This window comes from Camelina sativa, chromosome 2 (assembly GCF_000633955.1).
Source record: "Camelina sativa cultivar DH55 chromosome 2, Cs, whole genome shotgun sequence".
NCBI lineage: Eukaryota > Viridiplantae > Streptophyta > Magnoliopsida > Brassicales > Brassicaceae > Camelina > Camelina sativa.
Window position 1 is genome coordinate 1,846,411 of NC_025686.1, and position 13,613 is coordinate 1,860,023.

Below are 13,613 nucleotides of genomic sequence, written 5' to 3' on the forward strand. Positions count from 1 at the left end.
AAGAACCCTAAATTAACTTTCTTCGGAAGCAAAATTAAACAAAAACAAAACCTTTCAGAGACGATAAAGATCTTTGCGAATCGCTCGAGAGAAAGAGATCGACGAAAGAGAATCGCACTTATTAAAATCGCTAGCGAAAGATTTGCATCGCATTGCAACATCTGTCTTTTACGCTCTTAATTTGACCGTTACAAAATTAAAAGGAAACTGGGCTTATAAAGTTTTGGCCCATATCTAGGTCTTACGTTTTTTTTTACTTTCTCAACAATTATAGAATGAGAACGTAAGAAAGGTATTTGGAGAATTTGAGTCAATTGCACGGTTTGATGGTTCACGCTCTATATAAGGGAATTTTATAAGTTTGTGTTAGGGTGAAAAAACTAATGTATCTTCGAGTTTTGATTTGATTAATTCTTAGGTTAGAAGAGTCTATGACTAGAAAAAGGTGAGGTCTTGAGTTCTAGTGATTAGGATTTTAGTTTCTTTTATTCTCTTTTTTTCTTGTTTTTTTTTAAATTGCAATGGCGTGTTAAATATATATGTTTAAAAAGTGAATTATACTGTTAACGAAAAAGAATAGATCCCTCTGTGTTCGGCACTTAAAGTGTTTATCTTCTGTAAGTAAATTCAGTAGGATGATAATCCCATGCTGACAACAATCAACAAGCCAATCAACATGTTTGAGACAGAGGGACAAACGCATAATCTGTGAATCATATTAAGGGATATCCTAAACAATTGATAGTTTCTACAGTCTTCGAGCTTAGTGAATGCCCTTATAATACAATCATCGACCTAAGTCAAATGCACAAGAACAACTGTTGCATATCCCTAAAGTCAGAATCTATCATCTTTAACACAAAACGCATACATGCAATACATAGCAGATTAAAGCATAAACTATTAAGCACATTACCGGGCAAGTAGCGAACAACGGTATATATGGATGCAAATAAGGAACAGTCTACAATATAAAAGCATAAGACGAGTAGTGAGTACCCACCGACACAAGTAGCAGCATAAAGCAAAGCAAAAATCAATCATCAGCTCCATCAGTCTTTGTAGCACCAAAAGGGTCATGATTAGGTCCCAACTCTTCTCCCATATGGCGCTGCACAAGCCGCTGCAGATCAGACATAACCTTAGCCTCGCGCTTCGCCTTCTCCTCGTAGTTAAACATGGCCAGTGCCCGTTTGTCTTCCGCACTGTAAACCTGGTTTTCCTTTCTAATACGAATAGCATTCATCCTTTGATGCCTACTTCCACTCATCACATAACCAAGATCCTCAAACTTCTGAATCTCTTCAGCGTTAAGACCCACTTCTCCTCTACGTGGGATACGTTTACCTTGCTGAACATACTGTGCTATAGCATCTCCTTCACCAGGTCTTAAAGCACCACCATAACTGATGTGACCTTCAGCTTTAGGTAATGGCATTGGACCAACATCAGCGTCTTCCTCTTCTTCATCAGGAGCTGAAGATTTCTTCTTCAATTCAATCATCTCTTTGAACTTCTTCAACTCCTCTTCATCAAGTTCAACTTCAGTATCCTTCACCGTTTCTTCTACTTGCATCTTCGCATCATCCTCAGTACCATCATCGCTTTCAGACTCTGACTTTGTTATCTTTTCCTTGCTTCGTTTAGAGCTAGAACCCGAAGATCTCTTCCTCCTCTTGCTCTTTGACTTGGTATCTTCCTCTCCAGAAGACGAAGCACTAATCTCAGATTTACTATCTTCATCACTGCTCTCATCAGAGTCACTGTATCTCCTCTTCCTCCTATGACTTCGCTTTTTCCTACTACTACGACTGCTTCTACTTTTCTTCTTCTTAGAACTCTTCCTCCTTCGTCTCCTATCTTCCTCTTCCGAATCACTCTCACTCTCTTCAGATTCACTATCACTATCACTATCATAAGATCTCCTACGCCTACTACGCTTAGACCTAGAGCTCTTCCCTTTCCTCTTCCTAGATCTCAAACCATCAGATTCAGATTCCGAATCCGACTTCTCAGATTCAGATTTACCTTTCCTGTCTTTCCCTTTCTCTTTATCATCCTTCTCGCCGCCGTTCCTGTCCAAAATCTCGTCGGCGTTATCATCGGAATCCTCGTTCGGATCTCTAGGTGGACTCGGTGTGTTCTCCCAAAAGCAGAACTTGGCTGATTTCCTCATCTTCAGCCGCTTATGCCTTCGATACTCCTCGTGACTCAACCCTCTCATCTCTTCATCGGATTCTGATTCAGATCTCCTTCCGTTTCGATAGTCTCGATCCAAATAGCCTTGATTCTTCCCAAATCTCCTCGGGAGCGAGTTCATCGTCATTCTCTCGAATCCCTAATTCACTCCGACGTTCCAACGACGACGATGAAAAAAACAAAAATCTTATCAGATTATTTTGGAAAAAATTAGGGCTTTGAGTCAACATTATATACAAGCCTTTTTACTTATTGGGCCATGAACAAATAAGCCCAACATAAATGATTCACCACTGAAGAAAAACATATACAGTAGTTGTTTAATTATTATACAAAGCACCCACACATTTTAATTAGAGTCAATTGAGTCCTTTATCCTTATCTCCGTCATCTTCAGATGGCAAGTCTCTCCATCACCGCCGTGGCTCTGCCACCGTTTCGGCCTCTGACTCAGGCTCGTCTTACAAAACTCAGCTACCGAACGGAGCTTCCCTCGTTCAATTTCAAACCAATAAGGATTAGCACGAAGATTAGAAGTTTGGGTGGGAATCGGAGAGAGCCCAATGATTCGAGGTTCGGTAATGAAAATGGCGTAGTTGATGACATGGAAGGTCTCTTAGACAATCTATCTCTAGAATACGACTCCGTTTGGGACACTAAACCGTCTTGGTATGTCTCAATCAAGTTCCCAGTTCAATTTGTTTCAACTATTTTGGATTTGGTGTTAAGATTGTTGGCTAGTTCTGAACATGGGTTTAGAGCTTAGATAGAGTTTGTTCATAGAGTCTTAAGGTCATTTCTAAAGTTCAAAGTGGATCAATCCTTAATCTTGGTTAGCAAATTATGCCTACCCAAGAACCTTTTTTGAATGAAGCTGAATTAATCAATTGATGCTACTTAGAACAAGTCTTACCAAATTTCAGTTTCATGATTTGAGTTGTGGTTCTTCACTCTGTTTTGGAAGCTAGAAAAGACAAAAGTTTGAATCTTTGGATTAGGAAGATAGTGAAGAACCATACAGATTATGTAATCTAAGTGGGTTAAGAAGAGATTCAAAACCTTTAGCAACTACAGCTTTGGATATCTATTTGATCTGGTGTGTATTTGCAAACAAGAACTTTTAACGTTTTTCAGGGCCTAGGGTTCTTCCTTTTCTTGAGATAAGGTTTTGAATAAGCAGTGGCTATGTTTCTCAGGTGTCAGCCATGGACGATAATGCTAACAGGTGTATCAATAGTGGCATGTAGCTGGGTAATACTCCATTCAGTCTTAGTTTCATCGCTTGCTGTTGGTTTAATTGGTGCTTGGTGGTACATTTTCCTTTATAGCTACCCAAAGGTATGAATGAATCTGCTAAACTCTCCTTTTATAGTTACCAAAATCTGTTAATGACTAAAGTCTGAGTGAAAGAAAGTAAATATCTTGTTGTAATATCTTCACACGATGCTAGTTTCCATAGTCTTAGGGAAACAGGACTTACTCCAGTCTTATTGAGCAAATCGTGGTCTTGTTTTTGAGGTCTGATGGTGTTGTGTTCTTTGGTTGTTTCAGTCGTATTCAGATATGATTGCTGAAAGAAGGAAAAGAGTATCTGATGGCTATGAAGATATATATGGCAAAAACAAGACTTCATAGTAGGATCTTCCCCAATCTCCTCTAAATAAAATTCGTTTCTTGCATAAATCTTTCCCTCTGTTTGTGTGTATAATAACAGTCATCTTTGGGTTTAGCTCAGTTCAGTTTCATTATAATGTAGTTGGCATAAAATATCGAATTGAACCGAGAGTATTCAAACCGAAATCAAACCAGCTATACTGAAGCCAATAATTGCCATCGAACCAACTAAACCAAATTCGTATACAGTAAATTCGAATTGAACCAAATTAACTGAATATAATTTCAGTTTTTATCGTGGTACAAACAATAACCCAACCTGAACCGAACCAAACCAAACCAAAATCGATTACACATTCAAACCGAACCGGATGTATATATTAGTACGCTTCTGAAACTTCATCATTGAGAAGTTTGCTTAATCCGACGAGGAGAGACGGCGATGGCAAGCGGCGGTAACGGAGCGAGTAACGGAGCCGGTAACGTAGGAGGAGGAAGCGGAAACGTTCCGATGTATAAACCATACCGTCACCTGAAAACCCTAGAAGGTCACACGGCGGCGATCTCATGCGTCAAATTCTCCAACGACGGCAACCTTCTCGCCTCCGCTTCCGTAGACAAAACCATGATTCTCTGGTCAGCTACGAATTACTCTCTCATCCACCGTTACGAAGGTCACTCTAACGGTATCTCCGATCTAGCTTGGTCTTCTGATTCGCATTACACTTGCTCTGCCTCTGATGATTCTACGCTTCGAATCTGGGACGCTAGATCTCCTTACGAGTGTCTCAAGGTTCTTAAAGGTCATACGAACTTTGTCTTCTGTGTTAATTTCAATCCTCCTTCGAATTTGATTGTCTCTGGTTCCTTTGACGAGACGATCCGGATTTGGGAGGTTAAAACTGGCAAGTGTGTTAGGACGATTAAAGCTCATTCGATGCCGATCTCGAGTGTGCATTTCAATAGGGATGGATCGTTGATTGTTTCTGGAAGTCATGATGGTTCTTGCAAGATTTGGGATGCTACTGAAGGAACTTGCTTGAAGACTCTTATCGATGATAAGTCTCCTGCTGTTTCTTTTGCCAAGTTCTCTCCTAATGGGAAGTTTATACTCGTTGCTACTCTCGATAGCACTCTCGTAAGTTCTATACTTCTTGTTGCCTTAGTCTGTGAATCAAAATCTGGTTATGAATTGAAGAGTGTAGATATATTGGTTTGCATCATGTTTGTTTTGAGATTGAGATATGAACAAGAAGTTAAGAATGTGACTATTGTCTAGTGTTTGATGGATTCTTGCATTTTGTTGATCTTGAGAACATTTTGATACCGTAGAAGTAATGGGTTCTTGCATTTGTGTTCTTTGCTGATCTTGAGAAGATTTTGATACAGAGCAAATTGAATCTGAGACTGACTAGTAGATTCTCTTGTAATGCTAGTTACTGATGGTTTGGTTTGCATCATGTTTGATTTTGGATATGAACAAAGAAGTTAAGAATCTGACTATCGTCTAGTCTTTTAATGGATTCTTGCATTTTGTTGATCTTGAGAACATTTTGATACAGTAGAAGTAATGGGTTCTTGGATTTGTGTTATTTACTGATCTTGAGAACATTTTGATACAGAACTAATATTGAATCTGAGACTAGTAGTAGTAGATTCTCTTGTAATGCTAGTTACTAATAGATTGATTTATCTTTGTATATGGGATAAAAACCAACAGAAGCTGTCGAACTATGCGACGGGGAAGTTTTTGAAAGTGTATACAGGACATACGAACAAAGTATTCTGTATCACATCGGCGTTTTCTGTAACGAATGGGAAGTACATTGTGAGTGGATCAGAGGACCATTGCGTGTATCTGTGGGATCTTCAGCAGAAAAATATACTGCAGAGACTAGAAGGCCACACGGATGCAGTGATCTCGGTGAGTTGCCATCCGGGTCAGAACGAGATAGCTTCATCGGGTAATCATATGGATAAAACTATCAGGATTTGGAAACAGGATGCTTGAGAAATTGCTTAGAACATGAATTTGTATGTATATTTAAGGAAACAATGGAAACAAGAATAATTTAAGATTTGCTTAGAACTGATTTGTTGTTTGATCTGAAACACACTATTTTGGTGGTTCGGAATAGGATGAAAATCTCTAGCAAGTTGGTGAGTATTCTTATCCTATGGTGGATTATGACATGACCTAGTTTAATATATAGATTGTGATTTTTTTTTGGGAAGGAAGGATAATTTGGAAATGACCTTAAATTTCAAATAAGTGACTCGATTACAAATAATTCAAATGGCAATCTGAGTAATTAAAATAACTAATTTTGGACATTCTCTTGATTGTACTTCTCTTTAATTATAAAGGGTGACTACAGTAGTACAGTGTATGGAACAATATATTAATCCAAAGTGTCTGAAAACTATTTTGTGAGGACAACGCTTCTTACACCGGGAACAAGTAGGTCGAGACATATGAAGATTGTTGGGAAGAACCTGTATATTTTCAAAGCGGTAGATCCACGATGAATGGGGCTTCATGTATAAGTCACTCCCAAGCAGACAATCAATGTGTAGGGTGACACAACAGTACTCATCACACGTATAATATTGTCCATTCAAATATATTATATCCTCACAAACTTAACACCAAGAGCTTTTGGTACTTGTCTCCTCCCCATAAGAAAGAGTGATGCTTATCATGCTTATACCTCACCTCATGAGGTAAATTCGCACATCCTAAACATAAAGCAAAGTCACACTCAATGCAATTGAATGTTTCCCAGCAACCATTTCTTGAATCCAAACAAACATAACATCTTCTTCGCATCTCTTCTGGTTTCGATGTTAGGAATAAAGGATGCATATGACTATCATGAACTAGTGGCTCAGAAATTGTGGCACACTTCACGTGTACTCGGAAATAACATTCTTCTTCACCACACTCATAAAAGAAACCGGATGCGCACAACGAAGGACAAATTGAACATTTGTTAGCATGAAAGTCACCTTCATATCCACACACTAGTGTGAGCACATGCGGATGTAATAACATTGCATACAAGAGTAGAAGTTACCGAAATAGATTGGTGTGGTGCATGCTTGACACAGCTTATTCTCGTCATAATCGCTGCCAGTGTTCACATCAAGTATCATATGATGATGGTCATGACTGAAATGTTGTATGATACCATCACTTATTCTCACAAACGGCTTAACTTCTTCAATATCTTCTTCTGGCTCTCCCGCAAGATCTTGTTGCAACAATATCGCCCATAACCATTGTCCATTGTCTATCTTTCTGCGACAAACACTCATTGGCCAAACGAATGGGTAAAAGAGATACGATGAGAATGACGAGATATCCTTATGACACGTGGTAAACCGATACACTTTTGATGGACCAAAAAATCACAAGGTGGGCATACATAGAAAGGACAACTTGAATGTGCCAAGGCACAAACGCTGCAAGTAAAATGATTTTTTGTTGGAAACAGAGAAAGAGTATGCTCATGCCACTTCAGATGGTCCATAGACAAGGCTGGTGATTTCTGCACACAAGAAAAATTAATAGCAAAATCGCAGGCCGAGCAATGATAAAATATCTCTTTGATACTTTTATCGCAACAATAGCAATCCCTCGTGGAAAGAGAGCGCAAGAAGACAAGCCGAAGAGTGTGTTTTGGATGAAAAGGGTGTTTGATCTCAACTGGAGCCTGGTTATATTCTTTATGGTTCTTGCCTTTGCATCCTTGGCAGAGAAAATGTGTAATGTTGTCTTCTCCTTCTGTTAACTTGTATTACTTCCGGTTTGAAGGGAGACACTCCAGCTTGCTGCTCCTCATGTAATTGGCTATCACATTAGATTTCCCTTCTTTCAATATCACGTCTACTTGAGGGCATAAGGAAATAAGCTTCTCCCACTTTGTATCAATGAAGGAGGCAAGGGAGGCTATTTGAATGCATAAGACTGTGAGCTTCGGCTCTGGCTTTGGCTCCAAACTCAACATTTTTTATCAACGAATGACGTGCAGTCAAAATCTAGGTCTGGATCCAAATCTGAATCCGATATGGGAGAGAGAGACACTGTTGAGAAATGATTGATAGGAGCTTCTTTAGCGGCTTTGGTTGGGAATCCAAATCAATCGAGTTGACGAGAGATGTTTCTTGAGTAGTGAGTGACGATTGGTTGGGAATCCAAATCCGGAAATCCAAATTCTTGAGTAGAGATGTTTCTTAGAGATGTTTCTTTAGCGGCTTTGGTTGGGAATCCAAATCCGGAAAGTTAAGCATGGTGATTATATCATTAATGAGTGATATGATCTCTGACTCCGAATCCGGCCTCGAAGCCGTGGTCCTATAGTGTCCATGACAACATTCCTATCGTTAATGAGAGGCATTAGTTGCGTAATGAGTGATATGACCTTCACCTCTGGTGGCTCCGAATTCGTAAAGTCGACGAGAGAGATCATCGTAGCAATGAGTGACATGAGCTCCGATCCCTCTCCAAATCACTTGTGTTGAGATAAGATGATATTTGAGCACTGAGTGATATGAGCTCCATATCCGATTCTACGGAGCAGAAGAGAGAGAGATCATTTGATTCACGGATGATACCAACTGCCACTCTGGTTCCGACTCCGATATAGATTTGTCGACATTTATGATTTTCTTAGTGAATGTTTTTGAGTAAGTAAGAGATTTATTTTGAGTAATGAGTATAAAAAGCTTGATGCTCTCTGCATATTTATATAGCCCGTACGTACGTAGCTTTATACAAAGGTGTGTTGATCCGGTCTGTTCAACTTTATTTTGCATACTTAGGCATCGGATTTGAGGGTATGGAATTCGAATTTACATACTACATAAGCATAGACCCGTTGATGCCTCAGATGTATGAAGATTATTTCGAGGAGATCGAGCAGATGGGATTGTTCAAGTACGAGGGGTTGCCACATTGGGTTAAGACACAGAAACGTTGCATTTATGAACGCCATTGAGAAGTACCAGGAGGATGCAGCTCTGTTCTTGACGATGAAGCAGATGTTTGACCCACTAGGGCTATTTTTGAGCAAATGGACAGACGCAGTATTGGGTTTGGGAGGCGACCTTACCGTAGATACATAACGTTGTGCATTGGAGGGGTTGTGCATCTGTTCGAAAGATGTGCATTGTTCCCCTACCAAAAGTTACTTCTGTCGACCTGGGAAGATCTACAAGGTAGCGCGTGTCTGTGCCCACTTATGAATGTGTTTTTCTATTTCGTTGTCTATCACTTAGAACTTATGTAAAGATGTTATATCTGTTTGTTTATATATATGATGATGACCAAAAAACAAAAAACAGAAAACAGAACCACACTAGTAGTTCAACTATGGACGCAACTAGCTATGATTCTCCGACCATCAAATCTTAACCTTGACTCTTCTTACCGCTACTAGAGAACCAATGGTATAACCCACAGCCGTAAAAACATACATTATGATATAGTCCACAAGAATATCATAACACCGTGAGATCTTAATTAAACCTTAAACAATATCTTCTCCTTGAAAGAAATTTCTCTGAGAATAGATTAGCCCCAATAAAACCTGCTATATGTCTTCTTTTAAGGAGGAAAACTAAGCCGGCAGTTCAATATCCCCATCAAATAAACCTCACACATTAGCCCTTTCTGAAACTTCAAACAGCTGCAACCTTTTTTTATTATTAAGAAACTGCATTTACTCAAACAACTCCTTGATACACTGATACTGATATGAACCCATACCTCTTGTGATGTGATATACATAGCTGCACCTTAAGTTAAAACAACTCCTTGAAGCTCTATCGTCTCTTTTAGCTGCAAAAACTTGAATAAAACAACCTCTAGAAGAAAACCACTTGGTAGACGTGAATCTTTAAGTCCAAGCTTTTTAATCCAGGAGACAACTCTTTCTCGTGACTTCTTCTTCTTCTTACTATGTTTCCTTGCCTGAAACTTCAATGAAGAAAGACCTTCAAGGCTACGATTCATTTACACAATTCATGAAGTCCTCTCTTCTTCTTCAGCTCATAATCATTTTGATCCAATAGAATAGCTCACAAGCTTCTCTTGCTTCTGCCTCCAATTTTAAGACTTCACTCGGTCTATGAAACCCAAAAACTCAAAATTCTAACTTGTTGTTGCTGCAACTCATCATAGCTCTTCCTTGTCCGATGCCGACCAGGCGACCATCGATTCGATGATCATCTCTCTCTCTTCAGTTCAGGCGACTTCTTTTTTTCCTTTTTGACAATTTGGGCCTTATTTAACATTCTTCGGCCCTATTTGGCAATTTGGGCTTGTTTAATATATGGCCTATTAAATCATACGCTGCTGCCTTCACTGACGACAAATCAACAGGAGAAAAAAAAACCTTTTTTTTTTTTGTTAATTCCTTTATTAACAATCACAAGATCTGTTGACTTTTAAAAATGAAAAATTAGCAGTAAATATTGTATTGCTTTGTAGATATTATTATCTTCCCTTTTTCTTTATTGCCTATCAATTTCTTTAAATAGACATATATATCAAAGGATTTATATAAAACAAAGAAGACATATCATAGAGAAAAGAAGAATTGGAGATCTGATGATGAAGATTTATATTGTTACTAGATCCGGACCCGCACGTACGTGCAGGGTTTTTTTTGCAAAAACTTAGTTTTGTTTTAGTGTTTTCATGTAAGTGTTTGAAATATAGTTATTATTGTTTTAGACCAAAGCTGTTTATCTCATAAAGAAAATAATTGGTCAAACAGAAAATAACTATTATTCTTTTATAGTTATTTGGTTAGAGTTTATAATGTTAAAAATGTGTCTGAATGCAGTATAGAAAATTTGTTATGAATATAATAGAGTTTGTTCGTTTGAAGAAAATCATAACTTTCTCCATAATTAGTTGACTTTTATTAATTTAAACTATGTTAGCGAGTGGAACTCTAAATCTACTTGCATACTTTACTCTCGATTATCCTCCAAGTTAGTATAGAACATTATAGAACATAGGATTAATTACACTAAAAATCCTATAATTTTAATCTATTAGTTATTAACTCCAACATAAAAGTTACGGGCTAACAATTATGTGTTGGGTTCGATTTAGCCCATAAACAATATCTCTTTCTAATGCCCAATAAATCAAAGTAACCGATACGCATTTTTGAATTTTCCCTACAAACTCACCGAAAAAAAAAAATCGATGACAGTCCAACTTGAAGAGGCGAAAAGTTTAACCTTCTTCTTCCACATAAACAAATTTGATAGAAACTTCAAGCGACATCCAAGTTCAATAATTTCAATAATTTGCCGAATCCAGTGAGATGAACTCTATGTGTGTTATCATAGAGCAAGGTAAGCACTTCCAATTTGTTAATTTGTATTTAAGCTAGGTTTTGGATTTCTATCAGGTTTTCATTCTTGTTTTATCAATTTCATTTTTCATGCAAATAATCAATGGATCGAAATTGAGATGGATAGGTCATGATCAACGCCCAAAGCAAGGTTCGCCATCGTTTATCAGGTTCTTTTACTTTCTAAATTTAAAGAGTTTTGTTTAAGATGCAAATTAGATTAAATAAATATCCAAAAAGGTTTCTCAAATTAATCTCTAGACTGCAAGTATGATGACAACCCCCAAATTTATATCGCGAACTCCTCTTTTTGATTATATTGCTTTGTCATATTATCATTATCTATGATTAACCAAAAAAATGATTATAAAATCACCATCAGCTCTACTTTTATACTATTCTTGAATCCACATTTTCGAATGAAAGAATTACTCAAATGTTATCCAAAAGTTGGTTTATTACTCATATCTATAAATCTTTTGAAAATTACTCAAATGTTTAGTGTCCTGGGTGTAATTACAATTTACCCCTTGGGTTTTATTTTTCGATTTTGAGTAAAAAATTTAAAAAAAAAATACACATCAACCAATTAAAATACACATCATTTTCGATTTTCGACATCACTAAACATAAACCACACGTCTAACCATGGTTAAACCAATCTTTTACTAAACCTTAAAAAATATCTTAACCTTGAGTTAGTCATCATCTCAGCCTCCCTCACCCCTAAATTGGAGACTTCGTCTTCTTCATTCTTCACAAATCCCTTTCGTCCCTCACTGTTAAACCCTAGATCTTCTTCTCCTTTCTCAAAATCTTTCAATGGCGTCCGCAGATTTTGAGTTCCGGTGCTTCGTTGGAGGTCTAGGCTGGGACACCGATGACAGAGCTCTTGAGACACCCTTCTCTCAATACGGCGACGTTGTTGATTCCAAGGTCTGTTACACGCCAAGATCGGACTCCGAGTGATCATCCTCGACGGATCTGTTCCGATCTTGTGTTTCTCTGTTACTTGATTCGATTACTCTGTTACTATTCGTTCGTTCTTTGTTACTACTACTACTGTTACTTGTTTTTTCTCTAATCGGTACGTTCATCTTCCTGCTTCTATGAGCCCGGAGATCGATCAGTTTTTTAAATCTGTTTCTTCTGTAGATCTCATTTCTGTTTTTTTTTTTGAACTTTGTTGGATTATAGACGTGATTTTTCTTGACGCCGTTTGATACACTTACAGTCTTGCAGGCAAGCTTGCTTACATTTCAAGACCAAGTTTATGCTCTAGACGACAAATGGGCACTATCAGGTCTTGGTTATGACCACTACGTCAATGCTCAAGCCATAAAAAATGCTGCCGTATTGCACTATAACGGGAACATGAAGCCGTGGCTTGAGGTGGGAATCCCAAAGCACAAAAACTATTGGAGAAAGCATATGAATCGGGAAGATCGGTTCTTGAGTGACTGTAACGTGAATCCTTGATGAGTAAGTAGTTTACATACGGCCAATGCTTTAGAAGCAAGGTCACACGCAAAGAAAAGATAGTATCCAAACTTAATCAACTCACATCAAAAACTTGTGTGTTCTGTTTTTTTTTTTTTTTTTTTCCTGCAGGGAAGCTAAATCGGGGTCACTCCATAATTGATACTTGATAGCTACAAGCTGAAGCAATACAATTTTCAAAAGACCATATACGTGTTGACTATGTTGCCACTCTAATCATAGGGGATGCTTGCCACTCTTTTTGCAGATTTTGTAAAGTATGTGGAGAAAACCTATGACAGGTGGGTGACTTTGTTGTTGGTTGCAGACCCGTATATGCTTGAAGTGGGAGGAATGCTTGATAAGGTTGCAGCTTATTTCAAGTGACATATTGATGATTCAGTCCATTTAGGTCTGTTGTTTAGTGGAAGTGTAGAACTGTAGAAGTATTCAACTTTATGTTTATTGTCAAACGTGATTAAGATCCAACTAGAAACGTGAAGAGACAAAATATTAAATCTGTTAGCTCTGTTTTGTGAACATAGTGCTGAAGACACCCATATGAAGACACACTCTTTAAAGATAGTTCGTGACTATGCTCAGTTCAAGATGAATTGTACTTGGGTATGTAAAATATTGATTTGTCTATTTTTAAAGTTATGGCTGATTTACGTAACTTAAACGGCTGAGTTATATATTTTATACGGTTGAGTTATGAATTACGGAGTTATGAGATATTTGTACGTATTTTTCTTTCTTTCCTGAGTCTTTTGCTCTGTCAGATTTTTAATAAATTATTTAATTAAAACGTTTTTCGATATTACAAAAAGTGTTGTTGGTGAATAGCAAAAGATCACTAATTCTATGCTTGCTCATCCACACATAATAAATACATAAAGTTAGATTTTCTCACAATATATTATTCAAATTAATTAAAAAATTTGAATT

The 13,613-nt window shown here is 37.7% G+C and overlaps 4 protein-coding genes and 1 pseudogene across 5 annotated transcripts; 3 read left to right on the forward strand and 2 right to left on the reverse strand.

Annotated features, from left to right (window-relative positions):
- LOC104714442 (NKAP family protein-like) lies at positions 714-2,410 on the reverse strand. The gene has a single exon (XM_010431807.2). The coding sequence runs from the start codon at positions 2,324-2,326 to the stop codon at positions 1,037-1,039; it is 1,290 nt and encodes a 429-aa protein (XP_010430109.1). The 5' UTR covers positions 2,327-2,410; the 3' UTR covers positions 714-1,036.
- LOC104714449 lies at positions 2,522-3,980 on the forward strand. Its single transcript, XM_010431817.2, has 3 exons — positions 2,522-2,868; positions 3,396-3,537; positions 3,751-3,980. The coding sequence occupies exons 1-3, from the start codon at positions 2,597-2,599 to the stop codon at positions 3,832-3,834; spliced, it is 498 nt and encodes a 165-aa protein (XP_010430119.1). The 5' UTR covers positions 2,522-2,596; the 3' UTR covers positions 3,835-3,980.
- Positions 4,227-5,906, forward strand: LOC104714455 (COMPASS-like H3K4 histone methylase component WDR5B). The gene is made up of 2 exons (XM_010431822.2): positions 4,227-4,951; positions 5,534-5,906. Exons 1-2 carry the CDS (start codon positions 4,256-4,258, stop codon positions 5,822-5,824), a joined length of 987 nt encoding a protein of 328 aa, XP_010430124.1. The 5' UTR covers positions 4,227-4,255; the 3' UTR covers positions 5,825-5,906.
- LOC109126278 lies at positions 6,169-8,285 on the reverse strand (annotated as a pseudogene).
- LOC104714459 (probable galacturonosyltransferase 7) lies at positions 11,873-13,402 on the forward strand. 2 transcript variants are annotated; one of them, XR_755861.2, is made up of 3 exons: positions 11,874-12,122; positions 12,421-12,668; positions 12,798-13,402. XR_755861.2 is itself a non-coding variant. In XM_010431836.2 (2 exons), exons 1-2 carry the CDS (start codon positions 12,009-12,011, stop codon positions 12,663-12,665), a joined length of 351 nt encoding a protein of 116 aa, XP_010430138.1. In that variant the 5' UTR covers positions 11,873-12,008; the 3' UTR covers positions 12,666-12,791. The 2 variants fall into 2 exon arrangements, 1 of the variants encoding a protein (XP_010430138.1); XM_010431836.2 differs by lacking the exon at positions 12,798-13,402 and having other exon boundaries at positions 11,873-12,122; positions 12,429-12,791.